Genomic DNA, 22,258 nt, shown 5'->3' on the forward strand with positions numbered 1-22,258 from the left:
TTTCAACACTCCTGCTAATACACCCCAGAATGATGTTTGCTTTTATTTTTTATGCAACAGTATTATATGGTTTACTCATATTTAGCTTGTGATCCACTATAACCCCAGATCCCTTTCTGCAAGACTCCTTCCTAGGCAGTCATTTCCCACTTTGTATTTATGCAATTAATTATTCCTTCCTAAGTGGAGTACTTTGCATTTGTCCTTATTGAATTTCATCCTATTTATTTCAGACTTCAGAAAGGGGTACAGTACTCTGGAAAGATTAAGAGCCACTGGTCTAAGATACTGGCAAGAGAGAGGCCCATCATGTACCTTGTCCAAAGTCAGCATATAGAAGTTGGTAATATCATGCTCCTGTGCGTAGCGGATTCGTGCCCGACACTCCTCCTCATCAATCAGCTCTCCCACGTATTCGTTAACAAACTCACCCTGCAAAAGAAAAAGTAGCGGGCGGCTGCTCTGGACTTGCTGCTGACGGAAGCAGAACTCTTTGGGGGAGGGGGGGAAGGCACTTCTGTGCTAACAAAGCTTGCTATCCATTTCCTCTCTGGATACTTTCATTTCATTAAAGACTAGACCCCGGGTACTTTGCAGCACTTTTCACCTAGATTCTGCAGCAACTTCATAAATTTCAAAAAATTTATTCCGTAGGACTATTAATAATATAGTCACCCATTACCCCGTTCTATTTGAAAATAAAACATGTAGGGACAGCATAAAGAAAAGTGAATTTGGGTTTAGTGTGTTACAGAATCCCGTACTGACACCTGCTCCATAACCGAATTACAGCTGTCGGTAGAACGGATACACAGCCTGGGTCCTGGAACACAATCAGCAACAAGCTTTGCAACATCGCAGAGCACAGGGCACCTGGTCTGAACACTGCTGGCATTTATCCCATGCAGTAAAACCTGTTCAAGAGGCCACCAAACACAGTGAGTACAATGCTGCGCCACCTTTACCAAAAGACACCCCCATTTCAGCATCTGAGTTTTGCTGGTTCCTTGTGTGGTGGTTACAGACAGGTTACATGGAAGGTTTTCAGGGATAACCACCTACACTGCATCACGGGCAGCCCACAGAGGCCAGGTCAGGGGCCGAGTTTGGCCTTCCTTTCTCTGGAGACGCCAACCCCACCTTTGCTAGTCTGTTCTGCTGTCTAACAGCCCTTACACATACGTCTCTGTCCTCTATTCAACTTAATAGTTCTCTGCTTTCCTTTGTTGTTTAACACAACCCTCTTTACTATGGAGAAAACCTCTCTGACCAGCAGCAGATCTAGACTTCTGGATTTTAGAAAGATAGCGGTTTGGGAAGTAGGAGGATTCCCCCACATCCAGATATGCTAGCTTCAGCCATCACTACAGCTCTCCCAAAGACATTGCCCTTTTTCTGAGGGCTTCCCTAACAGACACTAATTATGACCTGGGTTTCTAAGTAAGATCCCCATGTGAAGAATGCCTGGAGATTCCAGAATGGAAGCTCAGTGCTCCCTGTCTGGGAAATCTCAACCCAGTCTAAGGCCTGCTATCTTAGTGCCCATCACTTTAGTGCAGGGGTTCTCAAACTGGGGGTCGCAACCCCTCAGGGGGTCGCAAAGTTATTACATGGGGGGGGGGACTCACGAGCTGTCAGCCTCCACCCCAAACCCTGCTTTGCCTCCAGCATTTATAATGGTGTTAAATATATTTAAAAGTGTTTTTAATTTATAAGGGGGGGGTCACACTAGGAGTCTTGCTGTGTGAAAGGGGTCACCAGTAAAGAAGTTTGAGAGCCACTGCTTTAGTGTCTGAGGGCCATATAAGCAGATGGACCAAACCATCTTCTAGGCTATCACGGGGAGTATTAGATCCCAAGGCACTTCCCCAGCTAAGCTAGAACATCCCTGCCACCTGGATGAAAGCAGGTCAGGAAACTAAAGTCAGTCATGTCTCTTCTATATGGGCTCCTTTGGTCAGACAATTGAAAGTTATGGAAACCATAAGAAGAGGTCTATTAAGACCAGTGTTACCACAGAGTAAAATGAAGACACATAATGGGTACCTTTTTAATGTCCCTTTTGGCTTGCAAGCCCCAGCCTCGTGCCAGCGTGCGGAAGATTTCTACCTCTGGGTACTGCCTCTTGGAGAAGCACTGGTTCTGACAGCGCTCCCCAGCCGGACAGACCAGGGGATGGCACTCATACAGCAGCATGCGATTGATGCATTCCGAGTCCAGGCCACAGGGGTTTTCATCGCTGTGTTTGCAGTTGCACCGTGGTATCTCAGACAGGTCTGCTGTGAAGATTTGCACCTTGCCCACTGGTCTGTTTACCTTGGAATGTGCACACACAAGGTTAGCTAGCTAGGAACAATCGACGCTGCATTTAACCCCACCCTCTGAGCATACAGGTCACAGTGCATATCAGTTCTAGCAAAGGACAGAAGGCCACACAGGTCTAAGCATATACATAACTTGTAGGCATCCCTCTAATTCCATTCACCCCTAGCCTCTGGCTACACTCAAGAGGTGCAGCTTTACCACTGCCAGTCTGTGGCACGCCCCACGCATCATCCGTGTGAAATAACATGTTCTCCACTCCCTAGAGACAGGCCTTAATGTAGCTTCTCTTTGTGGCCTCTTGGTTTTGAAGAAGTATGGGCTGGATGAATGGACTGTAAGGTGGATAGAAAGCTGGCTAGATCGTCGGGCTCAACGGGTAGTGATCAATGGCTCCATGTCTAGTTGGCAGCCGGTTTCAAGTGGAGTGCCCCAAGGGTCGGTCCTGGGGCCGGTTTTGTTTAATATCTTTATTAATGATCTGGAGGATGGTGTGGACTGCACTCTCAGCAAGTTTGCAGATGACACTAAACTAGGAGGCGTGGTAGATACACTAGAGGGTAGGGATCGGATACAGAGGGACCTAGACAAATTAGAGGATTGGGCAGAAAAAAACCTGATGAGGTTCAACAAGGACAAGTGCAGAGTCCTGCACTTAGGACGGAAGAATCCCATGCACTGCTACAGACTAGGGACCGAATGGCTAGGTAGCAGTTCTGCTGAAAAGGACCTAGGGGTCACAGTGGACGAGAAGCTGGATATGAGTCAACAGTGTGCTCTTGTTGCCAAGAAGGCTAACGGCATTTTGGGCTGTATAAGTAGGGGCATTGCCAGCAGATCGAGGAACGTGATCGTTCCCCTTTATTCGACATTGGTGAGGCCTCATCTGGAATACTGTGTCCAGTTTTGGTCCCCACACTACAAGAAGGATGTGGAAAAATTGGAAAGAGTCCAGCGGAGGGCAACAAAAATGATTAGGGGTCTGGAGCACATGACTTATGAGGAGAGGCTGAGAGAACTGGGATTGTTTAGTCTCCAGAAGAGAAGAATGAGGGGGGATTTGATAGCAGCCTTCAACTACCTGAAGGGGGGTTCCAAAGAGGATGGAGCTCGGCTGTTCTCAGTGGTGGCAGATGACAGAACAAGGAGCAATGGTCTCAAGTTGCAGTGGGGGAGGTCCAGGTTGGATATCAGGAAAAACTATTTCACTAGGAGGGTGGTGAAACACTGGAATGCGTTACCTAGGGAGGTGGTGGAGTCTCCTTCCTTGGAGGTTTTTAAGGCCCGGCTTGACAAAGCCCTGGCTGGGATGATTTAGCTGGGAATTGGTCCTGCTTTGAGCAGGGGGTTGGACTAGATGACCTCTTGAGGTCCCTTCCAACTCTGATATTCTATGATGATTCTATGATAAGTTGCCTCCCAACAGTTCTGTGCCATCCACCACCCCAGACTGCACACCTGTGACAGGTTGCAGGGACTATGCCTGAGCACTGGCAAACAAGCAGTTAACTCCCTACCCAAGTGTGACCAGACAAGGCTGGGGTCTGAAGGCCCATTCTGAAACTCAGAGTTAAGCCAGGAAGCTCTTTAAAAACATCTCTGTGAGGAGGTAGAGGGCAGCACCAGATGGAGAAGAGATTGGCTTGTTTGTAGCACAAGCGGGGCCTTTGACTTGGTTAAAGACAAGGAACTCTGAAAGGCAGGCAATAAAGAGACGCTCTCTTGTGAAAAGCCCTTTGCGGTTCTTTGTACCAACTTGCAATCCCTTCTGAATCCACTCCTCTGCAATGAACACCAGTAGGTTACTCACTGGTAACTAGAGCTGTCCTCCGAATCCCTCAAGACCCACCTCTATCGCAGTGGTTCTCAAACAGTGGGTTGGAACACAACTGCACAAAACTGTGTTTTCCTGCACCACTGGCTAAACCCACATGGGGGAGAGACATTTCCGGGACTGTATATGACTGGCCTTTAGCCCTGAGACGTCTCAGTAAATCAGAGCACCTCTGTCACTGATGTCCAGCAGTGACAACAGCTGCTACATGAATTCAGGTAGCAGAGAGGACAGATGAAGTGCTTCAATATACTGCTGGAAGCTGAAAACCTTCCTGTCAATCCTCCCTGGGGGTAGCTAATCAGCCTTCAGAGCATGCTCCACAGTGCAGGACTCTGAAAGCAGCAAAGGCATGTCTGTGTGTCTGTAAATATCCTGCACCAACAGCTCCGTGCAATGACCCAGGCCTCCCTCTAGCCCCACCAACTGGTGATGATGTGAGGTCCTCACCTTGATATGTTTGTAGGGAGGAGGCTTCTTATCATTCTTTCTGTCTTCCTGCAGCTGCCTCAGTTCTTTCTGTGCCTTCAGCTCTTCAAACCTCACAGCCGCTTCCTGCAAAGCTGAAAGAAAATAGACGCTGTGTTACAAGAAACCCCTTGCGCTAGTGTTGAAGTCAGGTAGCCTGAATATTCTCCATGGCTACGTTTGTGCTCAGATGTTTGTATGCATGTTTCTGAATGGGCAGGCCACACTCCAGTGGCTTGCTACCTTGCCCCAAAGAGAGATGTTCCCCAGGTGGAGTAACAGCACCCCATCGGAGGGGTCACTGAAGAGAGCTACCAGGAACCGAGTTGGAAGCATTAGCAGCCCCACTGAGGGCGGTGGGGGGCGAGGGCGGTATTAGCTCTGCCCCGAGATGCTAGCCTTCCATCACTACTTGTCTCAGACGGTCCCCTCCAGCACAACACACCGCTGCATCCAACACCCACAAGCAGGAATCAGGAAGAGGTAGTTTGGAAAAGGCCAGACTGAAGGGGCACAGAGTAGCTGTAAGATAGGTGCCTGTGGATTGTTAGTGGCATCCCTTGTCCTTGAGGAGTTGTGTTAGGTGTTTGGTGTATTCTGCTTTACAATATTGTGTGTATATGAATTATTCTCACATTACAGAGGGTGAACCTGAGGTGCAGAGTTTGTGGCAGAACGGGAATAAATTGGAATTCAGGAGCTGGGTGTCGCTTGTTACCCTGGCATAAGCTCAGACCTCTGACTATTCTGGGTGGGATCACTTATGGGTATGAGGCACAAATCAGAGATACTCTGCAAGCCTTGCTTCAACCTTGACTATGGGAGGACCATCGTTTTTCCACCCTTCGTGGGACCATAGAGGAACTGGCCCAAAACCATCTGAGAGCAGACACCTAGTGCCTCCCTAGAGCACAAGGAAATGTGTTACCTTTCTTATAAATGCCATCCACTCCCTTGCCCATCTTGTCCTTGCTGCTCACATCGCCTTCCATGTAGGGAAACACCCGAGCCTGGTGCGTCCAGAGATAATCGTTGGACCCAAAAAACAGCACAGGAAACTCGCCAATGTCATGTTTCATCTTTTGGATATTTACAGGAATAGTTCTAGGATGGCAAATCTCAGCTGGCCACCACCTGTCACAGGGGATAGGGACAGGAAAAGCAGGTCAAAGCTTTGACACCACTGCCCCTAAAAGCTGGCAACAGCGATTTTCCATTCTTTAGGGGCACTGAGAAGGAGAAAAGGAACTTTCCTGGGGCTTCCAGTACTTCACACAAAGCAGCAGTGTTGGGCAAAAGCTTGGCTTGGGGAAGAGGAAAAGAACAGGGAGGAATGGTGCGTTCTACTATCAGGTGCCTACATGGATTTAAAAACAGACCCAGCTGCATTAACATGAGTAGAAACCAGCGCTCTCCAGATCTCCCCAGCATAGTCAGTGCTACACAAGGAAGAGCTTTAACATGGACATCAGCTACATTTATTTTTACCCACCTGTAGCGCCCAACTTTTACCCAGACCACCTCCTTGTAATGTGGTTTCTTGCCAGCTTTGCAGTCGTTACAGTACCAGCTTCCCTCAGGCATCTCGATGTTCAGACACTCGCGGTGGAAAGCAGCTGGACATGACTCGCAGCACAAAAGGCTGCCCCCTGCATCCAGGAGCGATACAGCAGTGAGAGCCACATCACAAAAACACGGGCCCCTATGCTCCCAGAGAGAATCAAACCGCCGGGAAGAGGGACCAGGCTCTTACACAAAGCTCGTTCCATCTGCCCAGCCAGCCGATCTCTCTTCACCTCTCCCATGCAGAGGGCCAGGTTAAGGCTTAGGCACCACTGAAGTCCCTCCAAACAGGATTAGAGTAGCCTACAGGCTTTGTACTCCGTACCCGTCACCTCGCTCAGGCCTGACAGCGATGGCCAGATGCAGCTGAGCCGTCTCTCAGCTCCTGGGGTTCCTGCAGGGAGGTGTTTGCAGGAAGACTAGGTGCAACCACATCTGAAAACAGACTCAGGCTCTTCTGCGGAGCTGGTCCAGGGGCAAAGTCCTTCCATCAAGAATATTCTCTCATTTCCTGCCCTGAGCAACTTCCCCCAGCCTGGATACAGAGACCTGGGAGCACAGCTGTCCAGTGAGTGGAACGGCGGTCTCGAACACAAACAAACCCTAATCCAATGAGGCCTGGTGGCAGCAAGACAAGTACCCTGACCTGGCATTGGACAAGAATGGGGGCCTCAAACTGGCCTGTCCTCAGTAGTTTTATCCTGCTAAGTAGCTGGTTCCTGCATTCTGTCTCTACCCGCATCGCCCCAGCGCAGGCCCTGCCCCGCAGTGCTCACAGTGCACTAGGCAGAGAACAGAGGGTCTCACCTTCTGAGCAGACAAAGCACCAGCTGACATTGACGTGCTCATGGTTTCGGCAGCCCCTCCGTGCAGAGAAGTGATTGGGGCAGATGATGCTGTTGGAGGCGAGGATCACTGTCCCCGCAGCCAGACAGAAATCGTTGGCGTGGTATGCCACTGGACACCGAACACAACGCATCAAGCGACCTTGCGGTGGAAAAGGTTGGACACAGGTAAACACTTGAGGGAAAGTGACAATTATAATTTGCTCCTAGAACTTAGTTTTGTCAATATTCAGGCTTACAACAAAGGGTGAAATGAGTCACTTGGCGAAGACACACTTTGCCTCTACTTACCCCTTCCCTGTGTTTAAACTAAGAACGGCCTGCCCCAAATGGTGGGTGCTGCGCCCCATACAGAGGGGCTGGAGAGCAAGTCCATCCTGCACACGGCCTGCAGGACAGGCTCCCGGCACTGCAGCATGGCACCGGCTCACAGCTGGCTCCCCCCGGCTGTCAGGTGGGCATCGGCTCACAGCTGTGAGGTTTCCCCCCTCCCCCGCCTGCCTTCACGCTGACAGCCCGAGCCCAGATGGGCTGAGTTTCACAGCAAGGAGCCTCCCAGCAGTGAAATGGACATTCTCGCAGAGATGGCGTTATGATATCGGTGTAGTGGGCCACTTGCTGCAGCAGAAGCAGCACTGTGGTGCAGACACTGACATAAATACGTTGATGTACGCTGCCTCACATCGACCTAACTCTGTAGGGTAGACCAAGCCTCAGTTTTGGCCCAGCTTGGCCAGAGGAGCAGCTGAGACAAACCCGAATGGCACTGCCATCCTGGGCGCCAGGTTGCCACAGCCAGAGCGGGGAGCTGGCCCCAGCCTGAGCATCCACACTGCACTATAAACCTGTGGCTACAATTGCTGGACCCAGGTGTCTCAGCCATGCTAGTGTGTCCGTACTGAACTACACAGACCTTCTGACTTAGGGCTGTGTCCACACTGCAAATGGACGAGTGCACGTGAGTTTCAGAGGAACTTGAGCTCTGCCCCCCGCACCCCCAGCAGGGCCCTAGGACCCAGGTCCTGAGTCAGACTGATGGATGTGTGTGTGGATGGAGCAGGGCCAGACTCAGTGTGCAGGGTAGACATACCCCTAGAAAGCAGCAAGTTCACCGGCTGGCACCTTCCCCTGCTGACCAGATCTACACAGCTCACAGAAAATGTCCCACAATGAAAGATTAAAGAACAGGCACTGGGCGGGAGACACCGAGCACTTCAAACTGCTCCCAAATTAAAGATGCTTTGGACGCAGGAAAGGGGCGCCTGCCTTTTTTTCCTGACTAGCCCCAGTAACTGCAGGCACAGAAGGGTTTCTTTACCTTTAGACGCAGAAAGGTTCGCTGGGTTAGCGGCATGACAGGTCATACAGATGTGCAGTGAGCATCGAAAGCCCTTGTTCTGCATGACCGTGGGTGGGTACTTCTGCACACACTCTTCATGGTAGTACTTCCCACACAAGGGGAGCAAGCACCGCCTCACGTCCTCCCCGCTGCTCTTGCACACAAAGCAGGTGTGGACGCCTGGAGGAGAGAACACTGGTCACATGGCGAAAGGGAAGCAGAACTCTCAAAGCAAAAGTTACCACCTCCGGCCAGACTGGCTGGCTCCTTAGGAGCCCCCGGCCTGGACTGCACAGCTACCCAACCCTCTCCATGCTCTCCAGCCCTGGCCATTTGTCTCATGCCTTCCGCCAATGGCACACTTGAAAGCAGCCCCACGCGACCCCCAGCAAGCGGCCTGCCCTCCCACCCGGCGCCGTACCTGTCGAACACTCATTGCAGATGAACTTGCCCTTCGGCATTTCTGAGAGCCCGAGGCACCGCAGGTGGAAAGCACCACAGCACTGCGCTTCACACAGCAACAACTCCCCCGGCTTCTCACAGATCTGTGTGGGGAGGGAACACAGCGTTACTTCTGGGACAAACCCCTGGCTAGATACACACCAGGCATGCAGCTGGCTGAGACTGCCACAAGAAAACCCTGCCGAAATCCCTTCACGCCAGCTCAGAGTGCCACCGCGACCACTTCTTCCTGAGTCCCCACTGTGGGGCAATGGCTTAAATACATCCCACTTCATTCCCAGCCACCTCGCTCCCACCCCACCGCTGCAGGAGGGACGGGCACTGCAGAGCAGTCATGCCGCATCTACACACAAGGGAGGTGCAAAGTGTCCAGGCAGTGCAAGGCACATGAATAACTGGACAGCCAAGGCTCCGGACAAGAGGGGCCATCACCAGGGATCCGGAGAACATTAGTTAACTCAATCAGATCTGCTTCAAGGTTGCCTTGTTAGACAGGGTATTAGTGTGCTGCACAGCTGCCCAACACCACCGGTAGTGCTGCAAAGGTTCACCCACAGACCTTAGCTCCCTACCTGACAAACGTTCTCCTTGAGGGCTGCTCCTCCTCCTCGCTCCCCCTGCATCCTTTTGGATGAAGGCACTCCATGGTCATTCTCAGACCCATCCTCATTGAGCTCCTTGGGGCTTGCAGCACTCCCATGGATAGGTATCTCCCCCTTTAGAAAAGAAATCCAGAATTCGGACTGTCAGTATTTCCTGGCCCACCCTCTGGACTGTTAGTTTGGCTATCAAGCACATACAGGTTTTCAGCAGGACAAGCTCCCGGCACTGCAGCATGGCACCAGCTCACAGCTGGCTCCCCCCGGCTGTCAGGTGGGCATCGGCTCACAGCTGTGATCCCCCCCCCTCCTGCCTAACGCTCATCCTGCCCGCAGAGGGCCCTTAATGCCCTGGGGAAAATGCCCTCCGCACTGTTCCACTCTGAGGTTTCATGAGGGAGGAAGCTTTGGTTTGTGCTTTAACCACAGGTATTCAATTTGGCTAGCTTGCTGCCCACGACCCATCTTCATGGGGCTCTCTTTGGATTAATTCTGCTCCAACCTGACCCAATAGAAACACTCAGTTTGGTGCCAGAACAGTCCTGGACTTGCCGATCTGGCCCAGAAAGCTTCCTCAAGGCACTGCGTACACATTCCACTGGATGAGATGCAAATGAGCAGAGCATGGTCAAAGCAACCATTATTTCATTCTGCGTGTCAGAGCGCCAGGAACACAGGGACAGTATTTTAACTAGGGCGGTTGGCTGTAGTGATGCTAGAGAACCAGCTTGCTAGTAACTGATCCAGTGGAACTGCGCCAGTGCAGCGAGTCCACCCGAGCCGTCTGGCTTAGGGTGCAGTTCTATTCCGCATCCACGTGCCAGGCTGGATTCTACGGCCAGAAGGGACCCTTCTGGTCATTTTGCTTGGTCTCCTGCACAGCACAGGCCACAGCTGCCAGTGGCACTAAAGCATCGTTCAGAAAAAATCCAATCGTGCTGTAAAGACTTCAAGTGATGAGAATCCAGCACATCCCTTGGTGAGCTAAGTCCACAGTTCCTTGCAAGGTCTGAGACGAGCAGCAGCAGCTGCAGAACTTCCAAAGCAGGTGAGATCTTTTATTGGCCCCACCTGTGTTGGGGAGAGAGACCAGCTTTCGCGCTCACACAGAGCTACTCTTCAAGCCCTGGAAGGAGAGCCTGTCTGCATCTCTGTGGGGAGCTGGCCCCCACACTGCAGCAGCAGACCACAAGGAAAGGAGAGTTCCAATTCTCCTATGGAAGCCAGGTCCCTGGGGCACTGCCTGGGGTTGGGAATGTCCCGTGGGTGCCATGGGGATGAAGGTGTGCATGGCAATACACCAAGTGTGGCAGGGGCCTGGGAGCAAGATGGCAAATGTGCCTGAGATCCTTGAGGGATCTGAGCAATTGGATTCACTGAACTTTGTTGGAGCACAGGTGCATTGCACGTGCCTATCCTGTGCCCATTCCCATCTAGCCCAGAAAGGCTGTCACTCCAAGGTGGGCAAGCCCTAGAGGAGTCCTGTGCCTGGTTCTGACAGGCAATAAGATGGCCTGGCACATGCATCACGCAAGGATTTTTGAGAACTCTGCTCTTTTCAGAAGCAGACAGACTCGCACTCTTCCCACCGCATAGACAGGGAGGTGTCACAGAATCACTGCATACCCGCTGCTCCCCCGGCTCACCAAGCCATAACCTGAGTACATCTGCACACTCAGAAGGCACAGAGTGGTGATCCAGTGTGCATTTGGAAAGCTCAAAGCAAGAGGAAGGTGCTGCTGACATGCCAGGACAGTCAGGAACACGAGGCCCCTCACAGCCGTCTGCTGTATTCTTGCAGCAATCATTCGCAGCCAGACTGAAAAGCAATGCCACCCAAAGCAGTGACTTGCACTTGGTGTGCCAACAAAACGTGAGACGCTGGGGCCACATCTCGTCTGGGCAGAGAAAGCAGCGGGGATGGATTATGTTGAGGTGTGCAAATGTCAGCGTTCCCTGCTGTTAAATACCATTGCTAGGGCTGCAGGTTTGTCATGGTAGTAACAATGTCACAGATACTGTGATTTTTCTGTTTGACGAGAGCTTTTCCTTGTGTCTGTGACTTTACTGAAGCAGGTTTCCCAAATGCTGGGTCGCTGACCTGGTGTGGAGCGGAGGGTGAGCCCCAGGGAGCGAGCAGTAGCTCCTGTCCCATGAGGCTGAACCTGGCTCCCTGCTATGGGAACTGCAACCTGGGGCATGGGTTGGCAGCGCGGCTCAGGTTTGGTCTGGCCGCCCTCTATGATGACCGAGGCAGCTGGGCCAAATCTGAGTAAGTGGCACTGCAAACTGACATTCAGGGCTGCAGTGCCACTCACTCAAATTTGGCCTGGCTGCTGCTCTGTTATCGTGACCGAGGAATGGCTGGGCCAAACCTGAGAGGGACTGCAACCCCTGCACCAGTGCAATGGCTGGAAGGGGAAGCCAAGCCCAGCCCCGGGGAACAGGAGCTGTTGCTGGAGGGTGAATGCAGGGTGGATTCAATTTCCAGACCCCCTCCCTGGGGCCCTCTCCTCTGCACCAGGCCAGGATTAGGGTTGTGGTGCCGGGGCAGAGGGTGCTGTTGTGAGTGGTCAGTGTCCCCTCAGGAGCGGGGGGGGGAAGACAGCGGCAGAGGGGAAGGATGCTGGCCTGTTAGGGACTCCCCCAGGAATCTGGACCCTGGGTGGGGCACAATAAAAGACAATATGAAGTGGGTGGGTCACCATGCTAAAAAGTTTGGGAACCACTGTCATAAAGTGGATTGAACTTGAATACTTGAATATAAAGAGCTACAGAGAGTTGACTTTTCCAGCCTGTGATGTCACACACCATTTCCCCAGAACTCTCTGGTTCTTACTAAATTTCCCAGGGCTGCTCTGTGATTTTTGATTTAAAAAACACCACGAGAGATCTGCAGCCCTAATCACTGCCTCCTTTGCTAGTGCGTTTCTCCTTGTGTAGATGCCACCGTCACTGCAGACATTTTTAACCTGACAGGAGTTTGCAGGGAGGAGTTCAGGAGCGAAGTAGGGATGCACTGACAGCACACTGAAGTACAGGACAGAGATAAATGGAGCAAACCATGTTTATTAAGCACACAAAAGTGGAAGCTCAGCAGCAACAACAAACTAGATCAAAACCACAATACTACACACCAGGCACTTCTGCGGACGATAGGGTTCGAGTGCATGTCCCAGGGAGCCTGAGCCGCTCTGTCCAGCTCGTTGGCAGGGATAGAATGCCATGGGAATGCACAGGAAGGAACAGCCCAGTATGGCACAGACCAAAATGAGTTGCCACCATCCTGTACTGCAGCACTATACGAGGAGGTGGTATGTACAGGGCAGATGCAAGGGCCTGTTAATGGGATAATGGCACTAATTGGCTGTGTCTTTGAATGTGCTTTCTCAGGCATTCATTCTCTCTGGAATGCTTGCTCCTGCCTCCTCCTTTCTCTGCCATGAGGGACGTATTACGTCAGAGTCCTCTTCCCCCCACTTGGCTTCTTCTGCCTGGAAGCTGCACATACGAGCAGAGTCCCCTTTGCACATCCCCCTGCAGCTCCAGGGACAGATCCTTTTGTTCTCCATTTCCCCCCAAGGACTGGTGAGGCGTTTAGCCCCCTGATGTTCTCAGATGCCTGATCCCTCCCTGTAACGAAGAAGAAGAAGAGGGTTAATAGGTTTACTGACGCTGGAAACCCTTGGAATACCAAGGAATGCAGTAGTTCTGGTTCCTGCTCACTTTGGGATTCCAGTGCCACTCACAGGACCTATCTGAGCAAGCGAGGGCAAGGACTTGGGTTATTCTCCTGGATAACACATGAGGACATGCTCAAGGAGCTGGAGAGGCACCAGGCATTTCCCTGAGGGATCTGGAAATTAGTATTACTCCTGATCTGATTACTCATCTAGCTGGGCAAAGATTACCAGAGACTGCTCTGAAATCTGGGGGGAAATTCTCTCTGCTGGACTGCTGCCCCATGTTTGCAGAGCACTGTGGGCTTTAGATAGGGCCATCACTCCAAACCTGTTGCTCATGGCTGACCTCGAGCAGTCTGCTATCTATAATGCTTATGCCTGCATTTCATGCTTTCAGTGGAAAGCAGAATGAAATAGGTGTGCAGCTAGACAAGAACAGATAAATAGTGCACTGCTTTGGTGTGGGGCCAACAGAGACAATGTAGCCTGTGTGTGGGACCATGCTGCCCCCGGTGTGGTTTACTGCAGTAGAATGCTCCTGCCAGGACATCTTGTGTATTTCAGGGTTTGACCGAAAAACCCATCCTGCTTGGCTGCCCTTTTTAGTCCAGGCACATGCATGGCTAAGCCAGTCACTGTACACTGAGGGCCTGGGACTTCTGCTCTGGCTTGGAACAATGCTCCTTGCAGCCAAATGTAGAAGGGGTGGCTGAACCTGCTGGAGCGGACCCAGCTGGGCAGGGGGTGGAGTAGGAAGTCGCCATGTGCACAGTGGGAGGGAGACTTCTGCTCTCATGAGTTTGCAACTGAACATTTCTCATAAGAACCAGACACATTGCTGCCGCCCTCCCCCCGCCCCGAGTCTGCCAAACCAGCCCTGGTCAGTGAAAATAAAGAACACTCACATACCTTGTGCAAAGGGCAGGCCTCTCTTCCTGAACCTTCTGCCGCGGTCTCTGCAGCCTACGATTCACTGAAGAGTCCTGGGGAGCCTGAGCATATCCTGGACTTGCCCACGCCAGCGCTGTCACCCTGCCCTGCCTGGCGCTGTCCACCAGTGCGTCAGGTTTCACAGCCGGGCGAGTGCAGAAAATACAGTCTTGCACGAAAGGGGCAGGTTTCCTCTGCCCCAGAGCAGCTGTTATTCTTCCACACTTTACTGTACTGGACCTTCAGGTGCGTCCGTCTCCCCACACTGTGCACCCATCTGGACACCCACTCACAGTCCAGGGCACTCTGAATTACAGAGTTCAGCTGTGATGGGATCTCCTTGTCACCCTAGATACTCGCAAGTGTCCAGACATCTCTCTGAGGCCAGATGGCACTATGGCTGCTAGGAGACCTGCTCTGAAACTGGCGTGCTAGAACACACAGCAATCACAAGCAAGTGGAAGCTGGCAGGAAACAGCGCCCAATGAGCTGTACAGGAAACTGTACTCAGAAAACTTGTTCCCAGGCCAGTAGAAACTACCGCAGAAAGGACACCACTGCCATGACTGGGGCCCGGCGAGGAAGAGGTGGGAGGGCTCCTGCACACCTGTGCTTGCCAGCTCCACTAGCACTGCACAGCGGGGACTGCCACGGCAGGGGACAGCAAAGTGGTTAGCCTTGCTCGGGTGAACAGCTATGAACCACTGGGAGCCATTACAGCAACAGAGTAATAAGAAATGCCGACAACTGGCTCCTGACATACATCCTGAGAACACTGGGTGCTGTTCACGTTGTGCCATTTGAAGTGGGAGGCCCAGAGGTGTCCCTCCTCTCCCAGGCCACGTCTTGGTGAGACCTGGCTCATTCCTAAAAGGCAAAATGTGGCTGTCAGAGATACTGTTATGAGCAGCCTCTGGCAGGGTGCTTTCAAAGAGGGAGTGACCCACTGGGGGCAGGGGAAACACCCCAACTCTGACCTCTGGATTGGGGGCAGAATTTTAACAAGGGGTTGCCAGAAAGCAACCAAGAGCCCTGACCTCGCAAATGGCTCTCAGGACCCTCTTCCACAACTCCGCAGCTAATGCTGGAGTGCAGAACGCAGATGAAAGGCGAATGCAATGTATGATAAGTTCGTACGGTTTATCAATAAGCAAGAAGGCAGCATTCCCAGAAGCAGCAGCCAAGGCCTTTCATTTGAACGAAAAACCTTCCAAACTGGCAAAGCAAAACTACCGATGAAATTCTGCTGTCATTGCTTAGAACCGTCGCTCACGGTGAAATTAGCTGAGCAATAGCCCCAAAATTAAGCCCAAGCTTCAGTGGTCCTTAAAAAACAACTGCTAATTCGAAGTGATACATTCCGTTTAAACTCAGAGCAACGCTCTTCTCTCCCAGCTAGCCAATCAAAGCTGCAGAGTTTGTTTTTCAGACGACACTTTGAGGAAGGAGAGAGGAGGTTAAAGGGTTCCTTGATTAAGTTTGCAACACCTAGGAGGACTGGCAGTACCTCAGAACCGGGAGCTTCCCCCAGTGCATCGTCACTCCTCCCTTTCTTGTAATGCGCTGTGGCTGGGGAGTATCGCTGTCTCTTGCGCTTTCTCGGCTTCTCAGGGAGTCTGTCAGGAGCTGATGGGAGAGACACGTGTCAAGACAATGGAGAAATAACGGTTCTCCTGGCCACGAGCAGTGCAGTGAATCCTGCAGCTCAGGCTGGGAAGCTCCGAACTCGTCCGACTGCACGAACAGATAATGAGGCCAGGCCCAGTACAAGCCTGCAGGCAATGCCTTGGAATGCAATTCCCAAATGGCTGTACTGGTGACACCACCTGTTCCTGCAGCCCCTCACAGGGGCATGGACCTGGGAAATGGGGATTCAGATTGAGTTTTTCTGCTGCCATGCCAAAACCAAACAAAGCCATTCCTGCTCTCGCTGAGACCCCAGCGGGGAAGCACTGCAAGAGGTTTAGAGATTTTGAAGTTATTAATCCAAATGCTGATCAATTGTCCCTCTTCCCCAAGTGTTGCAACTCAAACTTCCTTGACTTTGGCTCAAGGGAGGGAAAAAGTGCAATACAACTGCAAAATTCTCTGCTGGCAGACCGGCCCCCGCTGAGCCTGGTGCAGGGCTCCCTGGGGCACAAGGCCCCCACAACAGCCACAAGAGACGCACTCAGTAACACCCTCACTTTGGGCCAATGGCTAGGGGTGTGAATCCCACACTGGGTCTTGGCCTGCAGGGGCACTGAGCAGTAGAAACGCTGCCTTCCATGGAAGGTGTTTGTGTTCTGTGTCTCCACCGCCCACAGGAAAGGGAAGATGCACTGCCATCTTTTGATAAATGAAAGTAATCAAATTGGGAGTCCAGGGCATTACTCCTTCGGTCGCTGCCCAGGCAGCGTGAGAGCGATTACTGAGCGCACAATATCCACCGTCCATATTCAGTCACAGCAGTGTGTAACGTGCTGACTTGGCACCTGCATGGTGACAGGTGCTAGAGAAAAAGCCAATCTGGTGCCACAGGCCACCGTCTTTGGGGGGGCATGGAAATTCCCACTGCCTCCTCCCTTCCAGAATACAGGGCTTTCAAAACTGGCTTTCAGGAGAGACAGAAATCCCTAAATTTCAGTACCCCAAAAAACTCATCATCAGTAACAACTTGGCAGAACCTCAGGAAAAAAACTGCACTGAGAAACCTCCATCTGAACAAGCCAAAAGCACCCATCTAACCCCAGCCCCACCCAGACCAGTGCTCTGCATACGGAGTGCCACTCACAGCTGTACCGTGCTCTCTTCACCAATTTCACACTTTACAGAGCTTACGGGGGGGTTGGGGAGGGCACAACTCTGAACAAATCATTCAGTTCTCCTGAGAGGTAAGTGCCCTCTGTAGACCCTGACTGGGCGCGACACACACACACGCTCTTCTGCCACAGGCACTAACGAACGTGGTTTGCCAAGAGCCCTGGCACACACCACCCCAGGAATGGCACCAGGAGATCCTTGCTTCATTGCAGATGCCTAGTGTTTCCTACCTTCTCCGAGATCCAAAAACTGGGGTGTGGCATAAAATTCAGAAAGGTCACTCTCCAGAGGGCCAGCATCAAAACACTGGGAATAAACAAGATTGAAACAATTTACCAATTGCATTCAGATACGAGCAAGGAGATGTGTTTTCCTGAGCAACTCAAGCTGAACATTTTTATGAACTGCTGTTACAAGTAATATCTCAGATTCCAACGACCCGAAAGAGATCAGAGAAAACAGGACCCTGTCAACTTTCAATTCATTTGCTTTGTGTCGGACAAATCTTTGCATATAGCAAGTCAACACTGGCTGGGCAGCTGGAGTGCTCTCGCTGCTGATCATGCTGACCAGTGTCATCTCACTGGTTCCTTGTGCTCCCCATCTGTTTGTTGAATCCACCTGTTGTCTCTCATCGTACACTTAGCCAGCGAGCTCACTGGGACAGAGCCTGTCTCTGCCATACATTCGTACAGGGGTTAGGACAACGGGGCACTGATCTCATGGTGCTACCGCACCACTAACATTAACAATCCCATTGTCTGGGGGACTTCACGCGGCAACAAAGGAGAGAGAAACATCTTTCGAAACAGGAAAATGTAATTATAAACCCACAAAAATTGGCAAGGGCTCTTGGGTAGGCACAAAACCTAAAATGCATGCACAATTCTGGTCTCCTGTGTGTAAGAAAGATGAATTCAAACTGGAACAGGTGCAGAGAGGGGCTACTAGAAAGATCCTTATGAGAGGAGACTCACAGAGCTTGGCTTGTTTAGCCTAACCAAATGAAGGTCTAGGGGAGATCTGGTGCCTCTCTATACATATATCAGAGGGATAAACACCAGGGAGGGAGAGGAGTTATTTAAGTTAAGGGCCACTGCTGGCACAAGAACAAATGGATATAAACTGGCCATCAACAAGTTTAGGCTTGAAATTAGATAAAGGTTTTTAACCATCAGAGGAGAGAAGTTCTGGAACAGCCTTCCCAGGGGCGCAGTGGGGACAAAAAAGAACTAACAGGCTTCCAGACTAAGCTTGCTATAGAAGGGGTGCTATGTTGGGGTTGCCTGTAAGGCCATATGGCTCATCCACGACCGCTATTAGTGAACATCTCCAAAGGCCGGAGTTGGGGCACTAGAAGAGGAAGGCTCTGAGTTACTACACACAATACCTTCCCAAGTGTCAGGCTGGTGGTTCTACCCCACTGATCACCAGATTTTGGGTTGAGAAGGAATTTTGCACCAGGTCAGATTGGCAGAGACCATGGGAGGTTTTTCGCCTTCCTCTGCAGCATGGGGCATGGATCACTCGCCGGTTTCGGTGGATTCTCTGACACTTGAAGTCTTTAAATCATGATTTGAGGACGTCAGTAACTCAGCCACAGTTTAGGGGTTTATTACAGGAGTGGGTGGGGAGGTTCGGTGGTCTGCGATGTGCAGGAGGTCAGACTAGATGATCATGATGGTCCCTTCTGCCCTTAAAGTCTGAGTCTTTTTATCTCATTTTTTGAAATCCTGTTGCCTGGTGAACATTAGAGACCAATGGGTGATTCTCCTTTAAACATCAGAATCCAATGCCATAGAGAGCAATTTGAATATTTCATACCATGGGAAACCCCATCAATTTAAAGTACAGGTTTGAGGAGACCCAGCTAAGACACAGTCTGATGTTCACCAGCTCACAGAGGAGGGTAATGAGAGAAATGTCATCCCCACTTCAGAGAAAATTTGGTATATGAAAATTTTGGGCCAAGGACCTCAGGATCAAGATCAAGCAGCAACAGAATAGAATGCATGGAGACTCCCTGCTCTCCAACCGGAAGTCTACTGTAGAGCACTTCCACCTGGGTGTCCTGCTGAGCTCCTGGAATTTCCTTTGCCAATGCAAATTAAAGGAGAGGGATGTTTCACAGCAGAAACTATCCAGTCCCCATAAGAAACAAAGTTGTTTCCCTCCTTATCTAACTTCAATTGTTTTATTCACCGTAATACGCAGACCAAAAACTGGCGACTCAGCACAGGGCTCATATGACCTGGTACTGGCAGGTTTTTGTTAGTACTGTCGGGAAGCGATGCTAGTTGGGATGAATTTATAAGGAGATTTTGTATAACATGTTCTGAATCAATTTGCACTGAGGATTTCCTAAAAATCATGAGCTGTCACTGTAGCCGAGGACATACTGCTACCCCAAGAGCCTGAGATCCACATTATTACATCATAGTTCATATCTGCAGCCAGCTAGAGACACAATCTGGCGTCTGGTATTTAATTGCCAGCTAGCATTCAGGGTCCGCTGGAAGGAATGTACCTTCTTTGGAGGAATCCACCCCTCCTTCTTTGGCATAAACACAGCATCCAAATCATTGGATTCCAAGAGCTTCTTAGTTGGCTTCCTCTGACGCTTCCTCTCCAAGTTCCCTGCAATAAAGTTCTAGTTAGGAAAAATACAATTTCTTTAACTGGATTCAGACTAACAAAATCCATTATCAGATACCAACTGACATTTAAAACCTCATCTGCCTGCTACCCCTTGTGTCTCAGACTGTAGGCTCTCTGAGGCAGTGACTATTAGGTATTTTACATGTGTGGAGCACCCAGGGTTACACACCTCAACCTGGCTGTGCTCTTTAGGTTTTACCACAATATTGATGTTTAAACAACAACATCAAACTCACAGAAAAATTGGAGCTGTCAGGTCAGACAGCACACGCCAGCAACACAATTTAGAGACAGCCAGGCAATCAACAGCTACATCATTCAACAGCCCACTGACCACCCCTCACCAGTCCCCTTCTCCACCCACGTATCTCCACCTTCATCCGGAACACCAGCTGTCTGTACTGTTATGTGTTCACATATTACCATCAGGTTGGTATGGCTTCAAAAATTACATTTTATGTACTTCTATATTTGATTCTGTATTGGTGCATTTAGGTGAGTGAGGGTCCAGTTGCTGGTATAAGTGTTTGGGGCAGTTTCTTCAGACCATAGCTACAGTGCTTCTGGTCGTGCAATCACGGGGACAGATCAAGTCTAACTCAAGCACCTGCTTCGTACAGATGCAGCAACTACACTATGATCCTGTTTATCCAAAATGTTTTGGGGACATCAAAAAACTTTCAGACTAACAGGAATATAACTGTTGCAAGCAGCATCCATGCAGAGATAAACATGATCAGAAAAAACGGTTATCTTCTCATAACTGTTGTTCTTCGAGAGGTGTTGTTCATGTCCATTCCAATCAGGTGTGCGCGCGCTGCGTGCACGCCAGCCGGAAGATTTTTCCCCTAGCAGCATCCATTGGGTCGGCCTGGGCACCCCCTGGAGTCGCACCTTCATGGTGTCCAATATAGAGCTCTGCCAACCCACTGCCCCCTCAGTTCCTTCTTGCCAGCTGCTCCGACAGAGGGGTAGGAGGAATGGAAATGAACAACACATCTCGAAGAACAGTTACGAGAAGGTGAGTTTTTTCTTCTTCGAGTGCTTGTTCATGTCAATTCCAATCAAGTGACTCACAAGCCTAAGTTCCGGAGGTGGGGTCGGAGTCTTCAACTGACTGGAGCACGGCTCATCTCTGGCCTGCTGGGTGATCGCATAGTGCGTGGCGAAAGAGTGTATGGAGGACCACGTCGCTGCTCTGCAGATTTCCTGGGTGGGAACCTGTGCCAGGAATGCCGCTAAGGAGGCCTGAGCCCTGGTGGAGTGCATGGTGCTTGAAGAAGCAGGCACCTTTGCCAAGTCGTAACACTCCCAAATGCAGGACATGATCCATGATGAGATACGATGAGATGAGACAGGAAGACTTTTAATTTTGTCCGCCACCGCCACGAATAACTGGACGGACCTTCAGAACGGCTTCGTTCTCTCGATGTAGAAGGCTAGTGATCTGTGGACTTACGAGTGAAGCCTCTGCTCCCTGGCGCTGGAGTGCGGCTTAGGGTCGAATACAAGGAGGAAGATGTCCTGGTTGAGGTGAAACTGGGAGACAACCTTTGGGAGAAAAGCCGGGTGAGAACTGAGCTGAACCTTGTCCTTATGGAACATAATGTAAGGGGGCTCTGATGTTAGGGCCAAGCTCAGACACCTCCTGGCTAAGGTTATCGCTACCAGAAACGCCACCTTGTATGAGAGAGAGAGAGCACGCCACCAAGGACTCGAATGGCGATCCCGTAAGCCTGGAAAGGACCAGATTGAGCTTCCAAGCCGGGACAGGTGAGCGTCGGGGACGGGAGGTGCTGCTCCAACCAGACTGAAAATCTCTTCCACTTGGCAAGGTAGGTGGCTCTCGTGGAGGTTTCTTGCTGCCAAGGAGAACTTGTCTGACTTTATCAGGGCAGGAGAGCTCCCCTGCGTTCAGTCATGGAGCTTCCACGCGGTAAGGTGGAGCGACTTGAGGTTCGGATGTTGGAGGCAGCCGTGATCCTGCATTATTAGGTCCAGGAAGAGTGGCAGGATGACTGGGGTTTCCATGGACATGTCCAGGAGTGATGTGTACCAGTGCTGGCGGGGCCACGCTGGAGCTATCAATATCACCAGAGCTCGGTCCCTGCGAATCTTGAGGAGCACCTTGTGAACGAGAGGGACGGGCGGGAAAGTGTATAGGAGATGGTCTCCCAATGGGAAGAGAAACACATCTGCAATGGAGCCTGGGCAGTGACTCAGGAAGGAGCAGAATTGCTGACACCTCCTGCTGCGTCGCGTGGCGAACAGATCTATTTGGGGAAAGCCCCACTGATGGAAGATTGAGTTAACAACATCCGGGCGAAGGGACCACGCGTGGCCATGGAACAACCTGCTGAGGCTGTCCACCAGCTCATTCTGTATTCCAAGGAGGTACAATGATTGCAGGTGTATTGAGCACTCTACACAGAAGTCCCACAGCATGAGGGCTTCCTGACACAGGAGAGAGGAGTGTGCACCCCCGTTGGTGGATATAAAACATTGCCATGGTGTTGTCTGTTCTGAGTGATACACATCTCCCTGCTAGGTGGGCTCTGAAAGTCTGGCATGCCAGGCACACCGCTCTCAGCTCCCTGACATTGATGTGTAGAGCGAGAGCCGCCTGAGACCAGAGGCGTTGTGTCCTGAGCTCTCCCAGATGTGCCCCCAAGCCCAAAGTCTGACATGTCTGTCACTAGCAAGAGGGATGGCTGGGGGCTGGTGAAGGGGACCCCCCTGCACATACTACCTGC

The 22,258-nt window shown here is 51.2% G+C and overlaps 1 protein-coding gene across 3 annotated transcripts in view; it reads right to left on the reverse strand.

The window, feature by feature from the left end:
• NSD1 (nuclear receptor binding SET domain protein 1) overlaps nt 1–22,258 on the reverse strand; it is a 74,595-nt gene that overhangs the window by 16,301 nt on the left and 36,036 nt on the right. For all 3 annotated transcript variants that reach the window (XM_034778163.1, XM_034778162.1, XM_034778164.1), the window contains exons 6-17: nt 19,375–19,484; nt 17,078–17,153; nt 15,553–15,671; nt 9,406–9,549; nt 8,793–8,916; nt 8,351–8,551; nt 6,995–7,174; nt 6,117–6,273; nt 5,553–5,758; nt 4,607–4,719; nt 2,047–2,316; nt 316–432 (exon numbers count right to left, since the gene is read on the reverse strand). In XM_034778163.1, coding sequence (XP_034634054.1) covers nt 316–432; nt 2,047–2,316; nt 4,607–4,719; nt 5,553–5,758; nt 6,117–6,273; nt 6,995–7,174; nt 8,351–8,551; nt 8,793–8,916; nt 9,406–9,549; nt 15,553–15,671; nt 17,078–17,153; nt 19,375–19,484 — 1,817 coding nt within the window. The remainder of the gene's footprint in view (nt 1–315; nt 433–2,046; nt 2,317–4,606; nt 4,720–5,552; nt 5,759–6,116; nt 6,274–6,994; nt 7,175–8,350; nt 8,552–8,792; nt 8,917–9,405; nt 9,550–15,552; nt 15,672–17,077; nt 17,154–19,374; nt 19,485–22,258) is intronic.

This window comes from Trachemys scripta, chromosome 8 (genome assembly GCF_013100865.1).
Source record: "Trachemys scripta elegans isolate TJP31775 chromosome 8, CAS_Tse_1.0, whole genome shotgun sequence".
Taxonomy (NCBI): domain Eukaryota; kingdom Metazoa; phylum Chordata; order Testudines; family Emydidae; genus Trachemys; species Trachemys scripta.